We start from the raw sequence: 15,949 nt of genomic DNA on the forward strand, positions 1-15,949 counted from the left end.
TGGTGTTCCTCAAGCGTTTCTTTACTTTCTACCTTTTTATTCAGATTAACTGAACTGCACTTTCTCTCACACAGAGCTCAGTCCAGCTTCTGAATATCCTCTTTAGATCTGACTCCGCTCGAACACACCTGTCTGTCATTTTCACATGAACCCAAAGAATTGCTTCTAATGACTTTAATTAAACCTATATATTATATTAATATATATATTTGGGATGTAACAATATTATCGATATCGTGTTATCGCAATAGCAAAACTGTCTCAATAGTATGGTGGTCACGTGACTGTATGAAACGATAGGTCTTCCTTCTCCATAGAGAATGTTCGGAAAAATCATCGATGTTACCTTCGGCAAGGTCCATCTGGTGCAATTATTTTATCTTATAAAAGGGGTCATTTTAGGTCCCATTTGTCCCGTCTCATACTATAACTCACACCTCCAAGCAACAGCTATGATTAGAGGATGAAGAAAATAGGATGCTTACGGCACATTTACAAGTCACAATTTGTCATTCTAAATATTCTAACAAATACCGCACCGTGGGGTGTTACCGAGGTATTATCCGACACTGAGATTTTGATATTGTTACATCCCCAACATACAATATATATATATACTGTATGTATATTATTAACAGATTGAGCCCTTTGATCCAAAATATTTTACTATGTGCTTCAGCTCAACATGGCTATTACAAAATAACAAAATGCTGCCTTGACAAACATTTACCATGATTTCACTACAAATAAAAAACCAAACACGGTTACTACATTTGAACCATGGTAAAATAACCATGATTTGGATTTTATTATCACACCGGGTCATCTTTGATTAACCTCATGCTTAACACTAAGAAATGCCTTCATGGCACATTAGCATTCAGACACATTTCATGTGATGATGGTCACGGCTCATTCATGTTAACAGTGTAAACACATCAAAAGCCGGAAAAACTGGTGGAAAAGCGTTATTTTGTCAAGTAAATACTTTATTGCTAGTTATTTAGCACAAAGCAAAGTTTTTGTATAACACTGAACAACAGCAATGTGACAACACACACCAATGCTCAATATTCAAATGTTAAAAACAATCATGATCAAAAGAAATATTTCGTTTCTTGCCATAACTGCCGGCTGTTCACAGTTGCCAAGCAACATTCCTGCTTTTAGAGTCATTACATTTACATTTAACTTTATGCATTTGGCAGATGCTTTTATCCAAAGTGACTTACATTGCATTATCCTATACATTTGTGCTGGAGCCCCTGATCTCAGCGCTGCTGACGCCGTGCTCTTACCACTGAGCTTGTGTTTTGAGCGAGCCGAGTTTATTTTCATGCCCGTAAACTCACATGTTTTTCTGTGTGTAAATGCTGCTGTTGGCGGCGAGTTTGTTCGCCTCGGACAGCTCGGCGATCCTCTGCTCCAGATTGGTCATTTTCGACTCCATGGCATTGATGGTCTGCGTGAAATCAGAATCAGAAGGAGGTTTATTGCCAAGTATGTTTACGCACACAAGGAATTTGACTTGGCGACAGGAGCTGAAAGTGCACACATGGGGGCAAACATAGTGCAAATATACATTAAGATAGAAAAAATGAGAAATTAAATAAAAACAATAATGCACTATATACAAAAAGTGAAAAAAATATAGGCAAAAAAACAACAAAAAAGAGATTCAGAAGATCTTTTTCGTTATGACTGAACTGCTTAGTATTTACATGGTTCATTTTTAAATTGCAAATGCTTTTTAATCAAATTAAAGTTCATTATTACAAATGCAATTTTACTTAAAGGGATAGTTCACCCTTAAGATCTTTGTTCGGTTGAACACAAAGAAAGATATTCGGAAGAATGTTACCAACTGACATTTCTGGGGCAACTTGAGGTTGAGTAATTCATGACAGAATTTTCATTTTTGGGTGAACTGTCCGTTCAACAGACCCTTGATCGCTGCATGCCTTTATTCTGTATAACATCTCTTGTAACGCACAGAATATAAAGGAAACAAAGACATCATTGACATTTCTTGGGTTTGGAATTGTTTCGTATAAAGATGTCGTACCGCAGACTGGTCGCTGATCATTTTGCCACTCTCTCGAGATTCCTCTTCATACGTGTCCTGTTTGGACTCCAGCAGTTCCTTCTCAGCCAAATCAGCCTTCATCTGATTCTCCAAAACCTCCAAAACACACACACACATCACAAACCGAATCTGAATTTAGAGAGAAATTTTAAAGAGGATCTATTGTTCAGTCACTATGATTCATAATGAACAAGAGGTCTATATTAGTTTCTGACAGATACATTGATGGACTGTGTGTTTCACCATAATCTTGTCTTCATAAAGCATTTTCTTCTGTTCCAGTTGTGTCTCCATGCGCTGCGCTGTGGCCTGTGTTTCACGCAGGTTCTCTTCTAGTTCCTGCACAAAGGAAAAACCAAATCAAAAAAAGCTTTTCTACGAGGAGAGGATGTCTCCTCTTTTTGATTTGGTTTTTGCTCAGATGTTGCTCATTTATGAGATCATGATTATGAGTCTCAATTAGGCATCTCAGATGCTTCTACTAAAATTCTTGAAACACGTAAAGAGTATGTAGATTGTCGAGGTCAAATCATCTGGATTTGACAACATTTGATGAGAAATGTTTGAGTTTGTATTATAGGGCTGCAGCTATCGATTCTTTTACTAATCGAGTATTCTACAAATTTTTCCATCGATTAATCGGGTATTCGGATAATAAGTACTTTTTCATACAGGTGAAGACAGAAAGCGTGTGTTTAATATAATCTGAGAGGTTGAGGAGGTATATCGTGACTAATACTTGTTACGTGTCTCAGCCAAGAAGGTCTTCTGTGTGTGTCGTAGCTCCTGTTGATGTTTCTGGAGGGTTGAAATTGCATTTCATTGACACGTCAGCGATCTCGACGACTCAACTGTTTACCTGTCTGTCTGCGTGCGTGCGGTTGTGTATGAGATACAGCAGGGGTCCTGCGTTCACTCGCGTCTCATTCCTACCATGATTTTGTCGGCCATCTGTTGGATCTGCTGGGACTTGGTCTGAATATCTTCTTTCAGTTTACTCTCTCGTCGTTCTACCATCTCCAACCTTTTCACCTGGTTCTCCAGAGTCTTCTTACCGTCCTGTTCCAACAAACATCATATTCAAATCACAATTATCCTGATCAACTAGACTGATGAAGTTTGCTGTTCCTCAGCATGAAAGCATGGATTTCTGTTCTGCTTCGGGCACATGCATAGTAAACTTACAGTATACTATAGTAAACAGCTATTCTGCAGCATTAACTATAGTACATTGATAAACTGTAGAACACACTGTGGTATGCTTTTGTATTTACTATAGTAAACCGCGTTCTTTAGCATTAACTATAGTAAATAAACACATTTGGCAAATGACATCTAGTTTGCTCATGAATCCGTGCAGGACAACCACAGGAGCAGGTCAGTTATGTCTCACCTCAGTCTCACGCAAGCGTCTGCGTAGACTGTCTGTCGAGTCTTCTTTGGTCTGCAGTCGCTGCAGGTCTCTCTCCAGGCGTTCTTTAGCCTGACGGACGTTCTGCAGGAGATCAGTGGCCTCTGTACTTGCCTTCACAGCCTGGAGAACATGAAGACGGAGCCATGGGTTATTGATGCCCGAGTCTTCGGTCAGCGTGTGGTCAACATGACATTTCACAATGTGAAAGGGTATACAGTAACTGCAGCCTGGAGATCTCTACATGGGGATGAGAAACTCCTGTTTGAAGTTACGGAGATCTCTGGTCTGCATCTTTATTTACTTGCCTTGACAAGTTTCTCCTGGAGTTCTTCCATCTTTGATTGTTGTTCTTCATTGGTCTGCAACATTTACAAATAAACATTCATCAAATGAACTGCATTATTGTTCAATTCGATTTCCAGACTTTACGAAACGACTAACAAAACACAGCGTGACACTCCTTGTTGGTCCAGACTTCTATTTGAAGGCCGGTCAGGACCACTAGCATCTAAACACAACAGCGTGGTTGACTTTGTCTGCAGCAGGCAATGTCTTTATTTAGGTTGAATGAATTAGATGTACCTTCTGTAGCTTGCTCAGAAGTTCTTCCGTCTCAGCTTTGCCCTGTTCTTTGGCCTGCAAAACAAGATGTAGATTGACCAAACCCGTGTGTCATGAAAACAGGGACTGTGAAGCAGAACTGATGGCCGAACCTTCTGGATCTTCTGCTGGTATTCGGCAGCTTTCCGCTTGAGCTCCTCGCTGGTCTGACGGGACTCCTTCAGCTCGGATTCATACAGGTCACTACGGCGACGAGCGGCGGACAGGTTCTCCTCCAGCTGACGAATGGACACACGCATTTCCTCCAGCTGAGAGTGGTACTCCTGCGGAGAAAACACAGCGTTCACGTGGCTTATGCACATGATCAACTAAAGATGTTCCAAAGTTTTCCAAATTAACCTGAACTTAAATCCATTAAAGCAGTTTATGATGTCAACTGTGCCAAACACCGTAGATTCTTGAGTGTCAACTAAAACGTTCAAGTCGTATGAATGTTCTTGTTCTAAAGAACGTGAGGGATGATGACAGAATTTTGTGTTGAATTGTTCCATCTCCTCCTCTCATTTTGATGAAAATCGGTAAACAAAAACAAGAAAGGACGGTGGGAACGTAACCCAATCAGAGAAATAACCAAGCAAAGAAGTTTATATAACATGTTTGAATCACTTGAGACCGAAGCGAATCCAAAGACATGATGAGGCCGTGAAGCAGATGAGGTGATCGGTCTACAGAAGAAAGAGAGAGAGAGAGAGAGAGAGAGAGAGAGAGGGAATACGTGTTCTGAGTGGGTGAAAGGTCACCGAGTGGGTGGATGAAGTGAGCCGAGCCAGTCGGAGTCCAAATCTGCCCCGCTCTCTTGGTGAGCCATTAGCTACAGCTCACAAATCTCAAGCACATCACGTCCGGCGAGGCCACGGCTGCCTAACAAGACGTCTTACAGCGTTTCATTATAAAACAGCTACAAAATTCAGAAGGACAAGCGTAGAGGACGGAAACAACAACTGTCTGTGTTTATTAAAGCATGTTGGACACGCTCCTGTGAAAACGGAGTAACATGAAGGTTAGAAGACCGAGACATGTTCTTGAACAGCCTTTCTAAAGAACGTGATAGTAAATGGTCAGAAGACAAGAAAAATGCATTTAATAACATCATCTCAAACAAATAAATAATGCTTTTAGTCTAATGCTATGAAGCAAAGGCTTCACTTGACAGTTCACCTTTTAAGTCGCATGATTGCGTCCAATCCATTAGCCATGATTATAAACCTACAGTAAAAGCATGTACATATAACTCTACGGTACTCATTTTGAAAAATATAATCTGACCTTATCCGACACGACAATTCTAGACCTATTTTTATGACACACCACATCAAATATATCAATATTTGGCTCCCACAACTTTTTTTAAAAGGCACAGTTCACCCCAAAATTCTCAAGTTGTTACAAATGTGTATAAATGTCTTTGTTCTGTTGAACACAGAGAAAGATATTTGGAAGAATGCTTATAACCAAACAGTTTTTGGCCTCCATTGACTGCCATAGTAGGGAAAATTGTCTTTATAAATGTCTTGGTTCTGTTGAACACAAAAGAAGATATTTTGAAGAATGTAGGACAGCAAACAGTTCTGGAGCACTTTTGGCTACCATTTTAATTTTCCCTCAGTGGTGGCCAAGAACTGTATGCTTACAAGCATTCTTCCAAATAGCTTTCTCTGTCTTCATCAGAACAAAGAAATGTTTTCAGATTTGGAACAACTCGAGAGGGAGTAAATGATGACGGAATTTTCATTTTTGGGTGAACTGTCCCTTTAAACTGTCCACTAACAAACGGTGAAGCACACAAAGCAAACACAAACAATGAAGAGAATATTTGTCTTTTTTTAATTTAACATTGGCGTGATCAAATTGATAATTGCCGTCGACAGAAATAATAGAAAAGTGGTGCTTGACATTTTGTGAAATTTCCTCCTGAATGCAAAATGTCATGTAAAAAAATCACCCGGTGGTGAGTCAGCACGGCTTCCTTCTGTCAATAATCTCCTCTAATGTGACGGTTAATTCTCAATAACAGACTAATTGTTCTCCTGTACAAATAACATCAGACATAAAAATGCAAAAAGTGGGCAGAAATGAAAACCCATCTGCAGTAGCTTACTGAAGATCATGATTTTTTTACTGCTTTTATTGCTAATATTGATTAAATATCGGGATGCTTAACATAATCTTTCATTTTATGGTTACATCCTCCTTGTTCTCCTAATAGAATGTGACTGAAATGCCCAACTAAAAGGTCTCTGTGGATGCGTTTGAGAGCAGAAGAATAGCACAGACCTAAAAGAATTTCTAAGATAAAATGAAAAGTAAACAGTTCATTTCAAGTCTCATTGCTGCTAATTCCAGCTCTCTGCTGGCTCGTCACGACCAGCATTTCCATGCATCTGCAACACCCTTCACTCCTAGGTACCGTTTTTGTCTCCATGGCAACGGCAGTGCGATGGAGCCTGGCTCTGGCGGAGACACAGCGAGCTGTTTTTCCATCTATTACGTCTTTTTGATTTCTAACTTTAGTCTTACATTCTCTACCTCTACACACACGACTATAAGTGTCCATCCACTTCAGAAACTCTTTCTGTGGTCATTTGCACTCATACCGTGAGCTCTATCATCACAGCTCTTCTGAGCAGATGTCTGAGCAGTAAGTGATGGAGAAATGCTCACTCATACCCCGAAATGCAAATACACATTTGTCACAAGATGCTTTCTTGGTCAAACATCTACACATGGTTTAATGAAGCACAATACACACACAGAGGAACACAGAGACGTCTTGAAGTTGTTATTAACCTGCTGTGTTTGTCATGAACACTTTAATGTCAGAGAACACAACACTTAACTAATATAGTTTTATCTTTTCCAGATCAGGATGCAAACACAGCAAAAATACACTTCTTAGTTCTTTTATCTGGTTTTCAAGTACAAAAATAAAAACATTCCTAAATCAAGATAATTTACTTAAGAAACAAAATCACTTTCGTAAAAACGAAATCGTAATAAGGAACATTCTTACTATAGTAAACTGCGGTATAATTTCTAGATACAATAGTTTTTGAACATGGAAACTTAATACTGTATGTAATATTAAAACATACTACAGTATACTGTACTTTTCCACAGTTTATTAAATTACCATTTAATACTACACAATACTATAGTTTACTGTGCAATATTGCAGTAAAATTACTATAATGTACTACGGTATACAACTGTTTACTACAGGCTGCTATAGTAAATACTACAAATACTACTTAAGTAAAGTACACAACAGATTTTTAAATGTGTGATTTAATATACTTAAAATACTTACACTTAATAACTAAATTAAAGGTCCATGTTTAATTTTTTGGAGGATCTATTGACAGAAATGCAATATAATGTACATAACTATGTCTTAAGATGTGTGTATAAAAACCTTACATAATGAAGCGTTATGTTTTTATTACTTTAGAATGAGCTATTTCTATCTACATACACCGCGGGTCCCCTTACATGGAAGTCTCCATGTTGTTTCTACAGTAGCCCTAAACGGACAAACTGCTCTAGAGAGCGTGTTTCGTAAACACGTTGTATCCTTCAGCAAAGATGCGAAAACTTGACGACATCTCAGTCCTCTCTCAGCCTCCGTAGTGCTTCGAAAAGGAGGGGTGGAGTGAGTTGTTGATTGCAATTTACAACCTCACCACTAGATGCCGCTAAAAACCACACAATGGTCCTTTAACTTTAGAATTATTATTTCAAATTAAATCTCAGTGCTTAGGCATTACTAGAAAAACAAAATGATAAATTCTATTTTTATTGCATCAGATGCCGTTGGCATGCTCACTGACTTCATTTGAACGGATCTGATTTCCCACCTGTTCTTTAATTTCCTGCAGTTTGTTGCTCTGTTCTCGTATGTTGTGCAGGAGCTGGAGAGCTTTGTCATCTTCTTGCGAGACCTCCATGCGAGCCTGCTCCAGACTTCGCTTCAGACTCTGAGACACAAACACACACAAGTTTAAACTGAATCATGTTCAGACATCTATAACACACGCAAACTCGGTATACAGAACCCACAGTGCACTCGGTGATGTAAGTGGCCAGGTCTTGTTCTAAGACGGTCCTTTGGGTTTCTGAAGCCTTGAGCTCCACATCCTTCTGCTGCAGAACTGATTCCAGATCAGACATCTTACGCTGCACTTTAGATATTTCCTGCTCCATCTTTCAAAGCAACGGAGAGGACAAGAAATGAGCACCTCGGGGAGTCTGTGAAACATCAACACAATCTGAAGAGATGAAATTCTCTATAAAAAACGTCAGCGTTTATTGGCCATGTGCAATACCTCAGTTTATGTATGTCTACAGTTCCTCTGAAGTTCTGAACTGAAGGTCCTGAGTGTGCACGTGGCCTCTGACAGATGAGATCTAAATCAACCTGCCCAAAGAAACATATATGTTAATTTTACACATTACTAAACCTTCTGCCTGCAATGTAAACATTGAAAAACGAGAATAATATGAGTTAAACCTCAAATAATTCAATACGGCTCAGAGGAAAATATTTTCACCCAGAGGTTGCTCCGATGATTGGATGCAATTCTCGACTGTTTTTTTTTTGTAATTATTAGCGTCAATGTCTCAGATGTTTCTCAAATCGCTTTGAAAATATGATTTTTACAATTAAAAAGACCGTGGAGGTGTAAAATGAATGTATTAGGGTAAATTTAATGAGAAATGTTTGAGTTTTGATCACAGACTTGACAAATCTGAGCTCATTGCGGAGATCTCTTCCCATATGAAACAAAAATGTATTGGAAATATACTGTCAAAGATAATGCAATTTATTAAAAAATACTTTTCCATATATGGCAACCAAGTATACTTGAAAAAAAGTGGCAATTCCTTATGAATTATTTAACATATTGTAATATCGTATTATATTAACAATATATTATTTTAGTGATTTTTAAATATATATTAAATTCTTTCAAATATTGACAGGGCTCTTTTTCTCAGAAGAAATATCTGAGGTGCCAGAGACTTGAGCAAAAGTTTTTATTTAATCTCACCGATGACGAGAAAGAATAATTGAGAAATTAAAGCGATCTCTTTTGTGATTTGTCTTTCTTATGGGTGTGGATGAACCGCAAAACAAGAAAGATTGCAAATCACATGAGAAAGAGCTGCGTGAAAACATGATGTCATAATGTGTTTTCCTTGCAGCAGTTTAATCGTCCAAATAGATTTGACATTTTCAGTATTTCATTACAATATAATAATAATATATTATTATTATTATTATATTATTATAGGATAATGCAATGTAAGTCGCTTTGGATAAAAGCGTCTGCCAAATGCATAAATGTAATGTAAATGCTTGCCTGCGCAAAACCAAAATGCAGCAATGATGTGTTGAGGGGAAATCTTGTGCTGAAATCTTTGAGTACTATTAGGAAAGCTTTTCATAACCAGTGTTGGGTAAGTTACTCTCAAAAAGTAATTAATTACTAGTTACTAATTACATATTCAATAGTGTAATTAGATTACTCTACAAATTACTCTCTCCAAAAAGTATTTAGTTACTAATTACTTTCTATATCCTACATCAACCTTGATTAGTTAAGTGATTCAAGGATAGGCATGAAAGGGCTCTTTTAATTCATTCAAATAAATAATATTAAACTACATTAAGTACTCTTATTAACTGACCAAAGTATTACAAATGTGAGGATACATTAAAGCACAGATTTTAAAGTTAGACTTTGAATTTTGATGTCAATTCCACTATTACACACACATATATTACACAAAGTATTTAGTTTAATTACATCAAAAGTAACTAATTAAATTACAGAAAAATCCCTTACTTTACTTTTTCAAGGGAAAAGTAATTAAATTACAGTAACTAATTACTTAGTAACTACCCAACACTGGTCATAACAAACGCCAATCCTCCCTATAAGCAGACTACGCAGGCTGCGTAGGCCCTCGGCACCACCAGGGGGCCCCCTTGAGTACCGAATCAAAAACACTATACGCTATTTTTATAATTTGCAGATTCAGCTTTACAGGAATCATTTGGAAATTTCCTTTTTAATACTTAATTTATTTAATTACTTTGACATACTCGGTTTCGGACATCCTGTAGTGCGCGGCAGGTGATGACATGCGCGTGATGTGATGGAGCACGTTATATGACCTTGGCTATAAAATGGAGCTATCCGTCTGTTGCGGAAAAAAACACCAAAAACGCGAAGCAAAAGAACAAGAAGGCATGTTGTACTATTTTCAAAGTCTTATTTAGTTTTGCCAAATTATGCAAGTACAGATTTATAAATCCAGTATTCATCCACTGGCATAAAGTTGGTTTGACGTTGGACGTTCGATAGTCTGAATTTAGGGACCGTCTCCAAATTTACAAAGGCTACACATGAATATACACGTTTCATTTTTGTGTCATCACATTTAGAGAATTATTGTTTTTCGTGTAGCTTTCTTGAGTAAACTAAATTTATCATGTTTTATTTTTGTTAATCACTCATTTGGTTAGTTAAAGTTTTTTTGACAGCTAGATGGTTCCAGAGCCACGTGTTACTTTGGGTAAACAAATATTTACATGTGAATCAAAATGTGAATTTAATTTTCAACGTAATTGTTCTAACTGTCAGTTTAATGTTTTTTTGTCTTTTTTAGTTTTTATTTATTTAAGTGTGTTAATTGATTTATGATTTTTATTTCTTATGGTTTACAGTTATGTTTATCTAAATGTATAAACATAACTGACAAGGGCCCCACAAAGGTTTGCTTAGGGCCCCAGACGTCTAGGATTGGCACCGCGTTACATTCATTCATTTTGCTCTTTTATCCAGAACGGTGAATCGACAGTATAGCCACAATTTGATCACTTTGGCATTGTAAGAGTCACTCCAGCAGTTGCACATGTACACAAACTGTTATTATGAACTCAAAAGAAGCACCTCCTAGCCTCCAGACGAAATCTCAACTGCTGTTTTGCTCTTTGAATCTCACAGTAAGTGATCGCTTCTGTAAATGCATATGAGCAGAGAGTGTATAGTACAGTCTATTTTTAACAGCTCCAATCATATTAGATACGCGCAGACTGCTTCTAACTGCTGGTCTCTACTTGGCATCCGCTGAGATGGAGAACAGAAATGAACGACAGAAGAAAATATCTTCTAATGAAAGCAGCCGCTTCTCTTCCACTCCTCCACGTCAGTCTCTCTCTCTCTCTCTCTCTCCTTTCTAAGTACCCCAAGGCTTTACAGTTCTCTCCTTGCGCAGCGTAAGGAGGCTTACAGGCACACGCACACACAAAATCCAAAACATGCAAGCACAAAGCAGTTTTGAACTCATGTTCACATTTACAGAAACGTGCCGCCTGGAGAAACACACAAACAAACACAAACAAAACACGAAACCTGCCCAGGGTCCCGTGACACATAATGTGTTACAGACATGTGCAAGATACAGGCTCAAACCTGTGACTAAACATGTGTCACATTGTGAACACATTTCACACGTGTTTACTCCAAGAGTTCATAGATGACGTCATATCCACAGGATCCAAAACCTTTGGACTATACATTTAAACTGAAGTTCATATGAACATTCATCGGACGTTCACAGATTGTACAACTTCCAAAGGATCGAGAAGCACACCGAAAACACAAGAAAATCTAAATAAACCCGACGGAAGTAAAACTCCTCTGTTTACAACATGATCCTCTGTGATCGCCTTTGTTATGTGATCAAATCTAAAGCAAAAATTATCGTGCCCATTAAAAGTGAAGGTTTCAGAATTATTTACAAAAACAAGCTGGACGCATTTAACTTGATAATATACTGCGGTTTATATTGCGCTACAGATGCGCACGCACAAATCTGATTACACATCAGAAGCCAGCTGGATGCATAATTCAGTAATGCAGCAAATGAATGCAGCGATTCAAGAGAAAACATGTTTTAATTCTACTGATCTCTGGAAACTTCCCATGAGAGATGAGAGGAACATATCAGAGAGCTTGAAGGGAACGAAAATCAGCACATTTCTAAAGTCTCAGTTTTAAGGACGGAATGAATAAAAAACATCAAGAGCTGCTGATGTTGTTCTATGAATTAGTCTGATAGTAATCAGAGAACAACTTAAATAAAAATAGTTGGACATTTGAAGAGATTTACTATCAGACTAATTTGCTTGGGTATATAATATAAATATAATAAAATATTATATTACGGTAGGTTTTATTGCAACGACTGCTCGACTTCCTGTCCACACAACACTACAAGCATCACAGACGTGTTATAAGTCCAAACATGATCATGGTTTGTCCAAACATGTTATTTAGTGTACATTGTTGTCATAGAAGCATTAAAGGGATAGTTCACACAAAAATGAAAACTCACCCTCAGATTGTTTCAAACCTGTATAAATGTCTTTGTTCTGCTGAACACAAATATATTTGGAAGAACGTCAGTAACCAAACAGACTGCGATAGTAGGGAAAATAAATACGATGGGAGTCAATGGGGGATGAGATCTGTTTGGTTACTGACATTCTTCCAAATATCTTCCTCTGTGTTCAGCAGAACAAATATATTTATGCAGGTTTGAAACAATACATTGAGGTCCATAACACCTAGAGACACATAACTTTGTTTCTCCAAAAGCACAATATGTTTTCTGTGTGCTGAGCTTCATGACCTCACTGATACATGGGTGTGTGTGGGGGGGATTGGGTTTTACAGCGGATGAAAAGCTCTCGAGGATTACCCAGCACACACATCACAACACACCGCAGGCTGTTGTCTGAAGTCATCTCACTGTCAAACTTACAGACACTTTAAGACAGTTCTCAAGTCATGTTAATGAGGATCGTAGAGTCCCTCATGAGAACAGTCGAGCATTAAAGGGACACTTCACCCAGAAATAAACAATCTGTCATCATTTATTTACCCTCATGGCGTTCTTCGATGGAACACAAAAGAAGATATTTTGAGAAATGTGTGGTTTTGTGTTCACAAAATTCAAGTCAATGGGGCTCAGTGTTGTTTGGTTATCAACGTTCTTTAAAATATCTTCTCTTGCGGTCCGCAGAAGAAAGAAACTCGTAAAGGTTTGGAATTACACAAGGATGAATAAATGACGTGTGTTCGGGCATCATACTCATAAGAAGAAACGCAGACGAAATCTCTTCAATACTTCACTCATGTCATCAAAAGTCACGTCATGCCGTCTCTGCTCAGGACTTGAATCAAGCCTTTCATCTTATATAAAAAAATGTAGGATGTTCATTTTCTAAGCAATCAGATTTGACAATTTCATGAGCGGGGTGGCCAGTAAGCAACCACATAGCCACAAGAACACCCTAGTAACCGTGCATGCAATGCGCTTAAAAACACTCAGAGCTCCATAGCAACACCGTGACATCATGGCAGAGAGTTTTTCACAGACAAGCACCTCTCACATGTTCTCCAGTAAAAAAAAGTCATATTTTATTGGATTCTGGGCTGTGTGCTTTAGGTAAGTGCTCTGTGAGGGGCTCAGAGATGGAAAAATACAGTATGTGGGTGTAGTGCTGGTTGGTAAAATAGAAATGTATTAGAAAAAAAGCAGCGAGAAGGTGACACAATGGACTCATTTCTATGGAAACAGCATATCCATCCTTCCTCACTCTCTCTCTCTCTCTCTCTCTCTCTCTCTCTCTCTCTCTCTCTCTCTCTCTCTCTCTCCCCACTGCTACAAAACACTGATAAGGTTGCATTTTTGAAACACTTTAATTTCTGAAATCGAATGCTGATTAGAAACAAATACAAAAGTTAATAAGCAGATAAGAGCGGTTGGTTTGACACGCCCAAAACGCATCACTTCCTGCGATGAGTTTCAGGAATTAAAGTTACAGTGGTATACTAAAAGGTTTCTATGCGTCAACTTTTCCAACACACAGATGAGACTTATGCAGAAGTTTCTGTTTGCGATGTCTATGAGAAATGATTGAGATATTAAAGGGGTCATATGGCGTGAACACGTGTTTTTCTGTGTCTTTGGTGTGTTATAAGTTGCCCATGCATGTATTAGACATGTAAAATTGCAAAAACGAAAGTGTGGGAACAAAAGAGTCATTCTATGTAAAAGCGAATGCTCACCCAGACCTGCCTGAAACACCTCGTGTAGCCACACCCCCACAAATCTACGTCAGTTGGTGGTCTGATTTGACTAAGACCGCCCAAATGTAGACTCAAGTAAGGTGGGCGTACCTGTCAGTACAATTGAAGAGGAACCTGATGTTCCAAATATGGTAAGAGGCGTCACATTTCCCTCACACGCTTGCAGTATTCCACCAATCACTACGCACTGGTGAACTGGCCAATCAGAGCACACCTCGCTTTTCAGAGCCATGAGCTTTGTTAAAAACCTGCGTGTTTCAGAGAGGCAGAGCAAAGAGGAGATACAAACACGCACGGTGTGTGGAAAATACATTTAAAGCAAACGATAATATTTGTTTTCGTCATGTCATATGACCCCTTTTAAGAGATCTTAGCTGTGATTCTACTTTCTTAAAGGTTTTCCTAGCAGACACTTTGTCGTCTTGAAATGATATTCTATCTGCATTTTGGAGATACTGAGCTTTAGTTTTGTTTGCATTCCATTTGACTTTCTACATAAAACCTTTTCGTTTTCTAAAAAAAGTTCCAAAATCTACACAACGAAGAGAAAAACATCACATCGCGTAAATAAGTTGTCACAGAATAAATATACACTCTTACAAATAAAGGTTGTTCACAGCGATGCCATAGAAGAACTATTTCTGGTCCCACAAAGAACCATTTAGTCAAAGGTTCTTTAAAACCCATCTCTTTCTTACCTTCTCATACTCTGAAGAACCTTTTTTTCACCACAAAAACCTTTTGTGAAACACAAAGGTTCTTCGGCTGTTAAAGGTTCTTTATGGAACCATTAAGACAAAAAAGGCTTTTAAGAGTGTGTCTGAATAAATTAATTTGAATCAAAATGTCAGATAGAACCTTATAATTCCAAAGCGACGACTTGTAACAATCATTCCGATCAATAGTGTTTTCATTTCATTAAACGGTTCTCAGGACAACACTCAGGAAACGCACTATTGATCAATGAACCAGAATGCACTGCAAGTGGCTTTGGGTAAACACACAAATGTCAATGAATTCCACCGCAGACATCTCGAGGATGAGAACGCCGTGGGGACGGAAGAGGTCCTGTCGTACTGAGACTGCTAATAAAGTGCGCAGTGATGTTCTGCACAGACTCGTGCTGTCGTGACACACACAGAGTTCACCCGCCGACAGCGCTGGCACCATCCGTCTCAACTGCACCCATCTGAGACGCCACCTGGACGCATTCGCGGCTTGTACTACATCACCAATGACAACATGTGACATGAAATCGACAGCAATGCCTTTACTTGTCCACAAACTCTTTCACATGCAGATCGTATTAACGCAAACACGTTCGGGATCTCTCGGTTGGACGGCTGTTGGCATACTCACTCAGACGTGGCAGGAGTGTGCTGTTCTTCTGAAGTGGATCCGCTTTAGAGAGAGCAGCTCCGCACGAGAGAAGCCCAAGAGTGTCGAGTCTTCCCGGGCAGCCATGAGCTTGGAAACGGGCATGTGCGGCTGGAGGTCTCAGGAGGAGTCATCCTCGACTGGACACTTCTTGAGAACGAGAGGAGTTGTGAAGGAGAGACGGATGAGATTCAGTGTGGGAAGAGACGGAAACATTGAGATGAGGAGAGAAGAGAGCAAAGCGTGCACAACTCTCTCTCTCTCTCTCTCTCTCTCTCTCTCTCTCTC

At 38.7% G+C, this 15,949-nt stretch overlaps 1 protein-coding gene across 5 annotated transcripts in view; it reads right to left on the reverse strand.

Moving 5' to 3' along the window:
- The window catches only part of LOC130568621 (citron Rho-interacting kinase), a 42,423-nt gene extending 26,474 nt beyond the window's left edge, over positions 1 to 15,949 (reverse strand). For 3 of the 5 annotated variants that reach the window (XM_057357592.1, XM_057357591.1, XM_057357588.1), the window contains exons 1-12: positions 15,644 to 15,949; positions 8,444 to 8,535; positions 8,178 to 8,321; positions 7,976 to 8,095; positions 4,214 to 4,384; positions 4,083 to 4,136; positions 3,806 to 3,859; positions 3,480 to 3,620; positions 3,020 to 3,145; positions 2,330 to 2,425; positions 2,066 to 2,182; positions 1,353 to 1,462 (exon numbers count right to left, since the gene is read on the reverse strand). In XM_057357592.1, the coding sequence (XP_057213575.1) occupies positions 1,353 to 1,462; positions 2,066 to 2,182; positions 2,330 to 2,425; positions 3,020 to 3,145; positions 3,480 to 3,620; positions 3,806 to 3,859; positions 4,083 to 4,136; positions 4,214 to 4,384; positions 7,976 to 8,095; positions 8,178 to 8,321 (1,133 nt within the window). In that variant the 5' untranslated portion in view covers positions 8,444 to 8,535; positions 15,644 to 15,949. The remainder of the gene's footprint in view (positions 1 to 1,352; positions 1,463 to 2,065; positions 2,183 to 2,329; positions 2,426 to 3,019; positions 3,146 to 3,479; positions 3,621 to 3,805; positions 3,860 to 4,082; positions 4,137 to 4,213; positions 4,385 to 7,975; positions 8,096 to 8,177; positions 8,322 to 8,443; positions 8,536 to 15,643) is intronic. The other 2 variants (XM_057357590.1, XM_057357589.1) reach the window with 1 other exon arrangement.

The sequence above is a fragment of the Triplophysa rosa genome, linkage group LG17, assembly GCF_024868665.1.
Source record: "Triplophysa rosa linkage group LG17, Trosa_1v2, whole genome shotgun sequence".
NCBI classification, from domain to species: Eukaryota; Metazoa; Chordata; class Actinopteri; order Cypriniformes; family Nemacheilidae; genus Triplophysa; species Triplophysa rosa.